The following is a 2,970-nucleotide window of genomic DNA, read 5'->3' as shown; positions in this document are numbered from 1 at the left end:
CACACACACACACACACACACACCACATTAAATACAGCTTTATAGCATGAGAAATAAAAAGGAATGTGTATATAAACATGCAGGTACCACCTTTGCTACAAAGCCCTCTTCTCCCTCATCTGGCCCCTCTATGGCAAAGCCCCAGTAACTTACATTTTCTGACCGATCGTAGAGTTTTCCTGGAATAGCAAGTCCACATCCACGTCAAAGCTGCATGTGGTGATACACCATGTCATCCCTCCCACTACCTGTAAGAGAGGAGAACGCGGCCGCTCATGAGCTCCTCCAGGACAGGAGCAGAGGCCGGGGAGAAACTCCATCCCTAAGTAGTTCATACAGACTCAAAAAGCACACAAAACCATAAATATCTGGAATGTATGCACATGTGTTCATGTGTGTGTGCGTGCGCGCATGTAGAGGCAAGATGTCAAATCTGGTATCGATCCTCATGCTGTACACCTTGTTTGTTGAGGCAGGGTCTCTCACTGGTCTCTCGCTTGCTGATCTGATTTGGCTGGCTGGCAAGAGAGCCCCATGGATTTTTCTGTCTCCATGTCCCCAGTGCCGAGGTGACAAGTACTCACCACAACACCCAGATTGAGCTTAAGTCGTCATACAGTGTGTATCTTTACTGACAGCTCTCTCTGCGGCCCTCCCATACAATATGTGTAGAGAGAGTGTGTCTTCCTTACCCACCGCTCATCAGCTGGCACTGTTGTAAGTCCTTCTGCAGTAGTGGTAGTGTCCATCCCTATGCTGTCTGCTACAGAACCTACTGGCCCTGGCATTCAAAGTACTTCCAGTGTGATGGAGGAGCTGACTGTAATCATGAAACGTGCTGTGTTTTAGCAGAGTTGTTGTATCTGACAGGTATGTGGAATGAAGGTTCCTAGGCTTTGAAGTAGCCTTTTGTTAGTGACTGTTATCTGAGATTTGATGGGGTTGTTCCCTTGAAGGTATCTCAAGAGCCTTTGCATATCTTACTCTGGGGACAGGCCTGGCAAACCAGGAAGTCTCTCATGGCTGAGAGTTGCCTTGATGGGTCTTTCACCATAGCCCATAGGTCAGATGAAATATTTTGGTATATGAAATTGACTTGCTAAAGGTGCCTTCTTTGTAACAATAAAAAGAGCTTCAGAGACTGTTGGGGTTCAGTCCCACAGAGGTTGCCCCCCTTGCTGTTGAGAAGCCTGAACTCATTCTGCAGTGGCTCTCATTTCTTTGATCAACTGTCCTGTGCAGTCCACCAATACCTACAGAGACAGTCTTAGCACTCATTGCTCTTCTTCCTGGGGTCAGATATTATGAGCTTGGATTTCTTTTATGTGATGTGTGTGTGTGTGAGTGTGTATGTGTGTGTTCGCCTGTTCATGGCCATATGGAGGCTAGAGAGACACAATGGTGTCCTGTATTGTTATATGCCTTGGTTTTTGAGATAGGGTCTCTCACTGACTCTGGAGCACACCATGACCAGGGAGGGAGCCCCAGGGATCCTCATCTCCTCAGTGCTGGGATTACCACTGCCCACTACCATAGCTGGCTTTTTATATGGAGATTAAACTCAGATCCTCATGCTTGCACAGCCTACTGAGTCATCAGCTGAGAGATTTCTTTCTTTTTTTAAATTTTTTTAAAAGATATATCTAAAGTATTTGAGTGTTCTATCTACATGTACACCTACGGACCAGAAGAGGGCATCAGATCCCATTATAGCTACTGTGAGCTACCATGTGGTTGCTGGGGACTGAAGTCAGGACTTCAGGAAGAACAGACAGCTGAGCCATCTTTCCAGCCCCAGCTGAGGGATTTCTTAGCCCAGGTTCTGACACATGCCAGATGGAGAGAGATGATGTCTTTTACCAACCAGTCAAGTGGGCAGCAACACAGACATTTTCTGGTCCTTATTTAATGGCTGAGATGTACAATAAAATACACATTTCCAGGTCACTAGCCCAGACCCACCTGCGCAGAAGTTCGATGGAAGAGGTCTGGACATGCTTCTTATAAAATATCCCTTGCGGATTCTGCCACAAACAAGGAGGAGGGTGATACCTGGAGCCTGCAGCATTATTTCCAAAGCTTTCCTGGCCTACCTTACCATTGGTCCCAGATGCTTGAGGAGCACAGTCTACTGGGTACCATGTAGTTTAGGCCCTGACTGTTGGTTGGTTTGTCACTCTTTTCTATGACTGTGGAGCTCTTTGAGTGAAGGGCCCTCAACACCTAATACTGTGCATGCTAACTCTTCACAGCTCTGCTAAATTAAACAACACCACCCCAAAGGCTAAAGGGATGGCTCGGCGGTTAAAAGTGTCTGCTGCTCCTGCAGAGAACTTGAGTTTGATCCCCACACTAACTCCAGCTCCAGGAGATCCAATGCCCACCTGTACACACCAACACACACTTAACTAAAAATAAAACTAAACTAAATCTGTAAAACAAAAGTTAAAAAGACACAAAATATTCCATCCCCTGGTAAAGCTCACCCCTCTAAACAAGCATTGCCAGCTACAGGATATCTGCCATTGTCTCAGCATGCAGTTCAGGATAACTATGAACTCAGATTACTTCCTCCCCAGGCTTTATAACTCCTTCCCGAAGTATATGTTCCTTAAAAGAGGAACGATTTCTTGTATGTGTGTGTACATGTGTGAGTGTTCATGTGTGCATATGTGTTTGTTAACACACATGGATACATGTAGAGGCCACAGGTCCAAACTGGGTGACATTCCTCAGAAGTCATCCATCCATCTGTCTAGCTGAGACACATGGTCTCACTGTCCTGGAACTCATCAATTTGGCTAGGCTGGTGGGGGAGCCCCAAGGATCTGCCTGTCCCCACTTGCCCAGTACTGAGAAGCATGCCACAGGCCTGGCTTTGTTTGTTTCCTTCCTTCCTTCCTTCCTTCCTTCCTTCCTTCCTTCCTTCCTTCCTTTGTTTCCTTCCTTCCTTCCTTCCTTCCTTCCTTC

The 2,970-nt window shown here is 46.5% G+C and overlaps 1 protein-coding gene across 2 annotated transcripts in view; it reads right to left on the bottom strand.

Moving 5' to 3' along the window:
- Ccdc93 (coiled-coil domain containing 93) overlaps positions 1–2,970 on the bottom strand; it is a 74,314-nt gene that overhangs the window by 67,913 nt on the left and 3,431 nt on the right. For both annotated transcript variants that reach the window (XM_021198271.2, XM_021198272.2), the window contains exon 3: positions 154–248. In XM_021198271.2, coding sequence (XP_021053930.1) covers positions 154–248 — 95 coding nt within the window. The remainder of the gene's footprint in view (positions 1–153; positions 249–2,970) is intronic.

The sequence above is a fragment of the Mus pahari genome, chromosome 5, assembly GCF_900095145.1.
Source record: "Mus pahari chromosome 5, PAHARI_EIJ_v1.1, whole genome shotgun sequence".
NCBI lineage: Eukaryota > Metazoa > Chordata > Mammalia > Rodentia > Muridae > Mus > Mus pahari.
The sequence above is the reverse complement of the archived record's forward strand: the minus strand, read 5'-3'. Positions and strand labels throughout refer to the sequence as shown.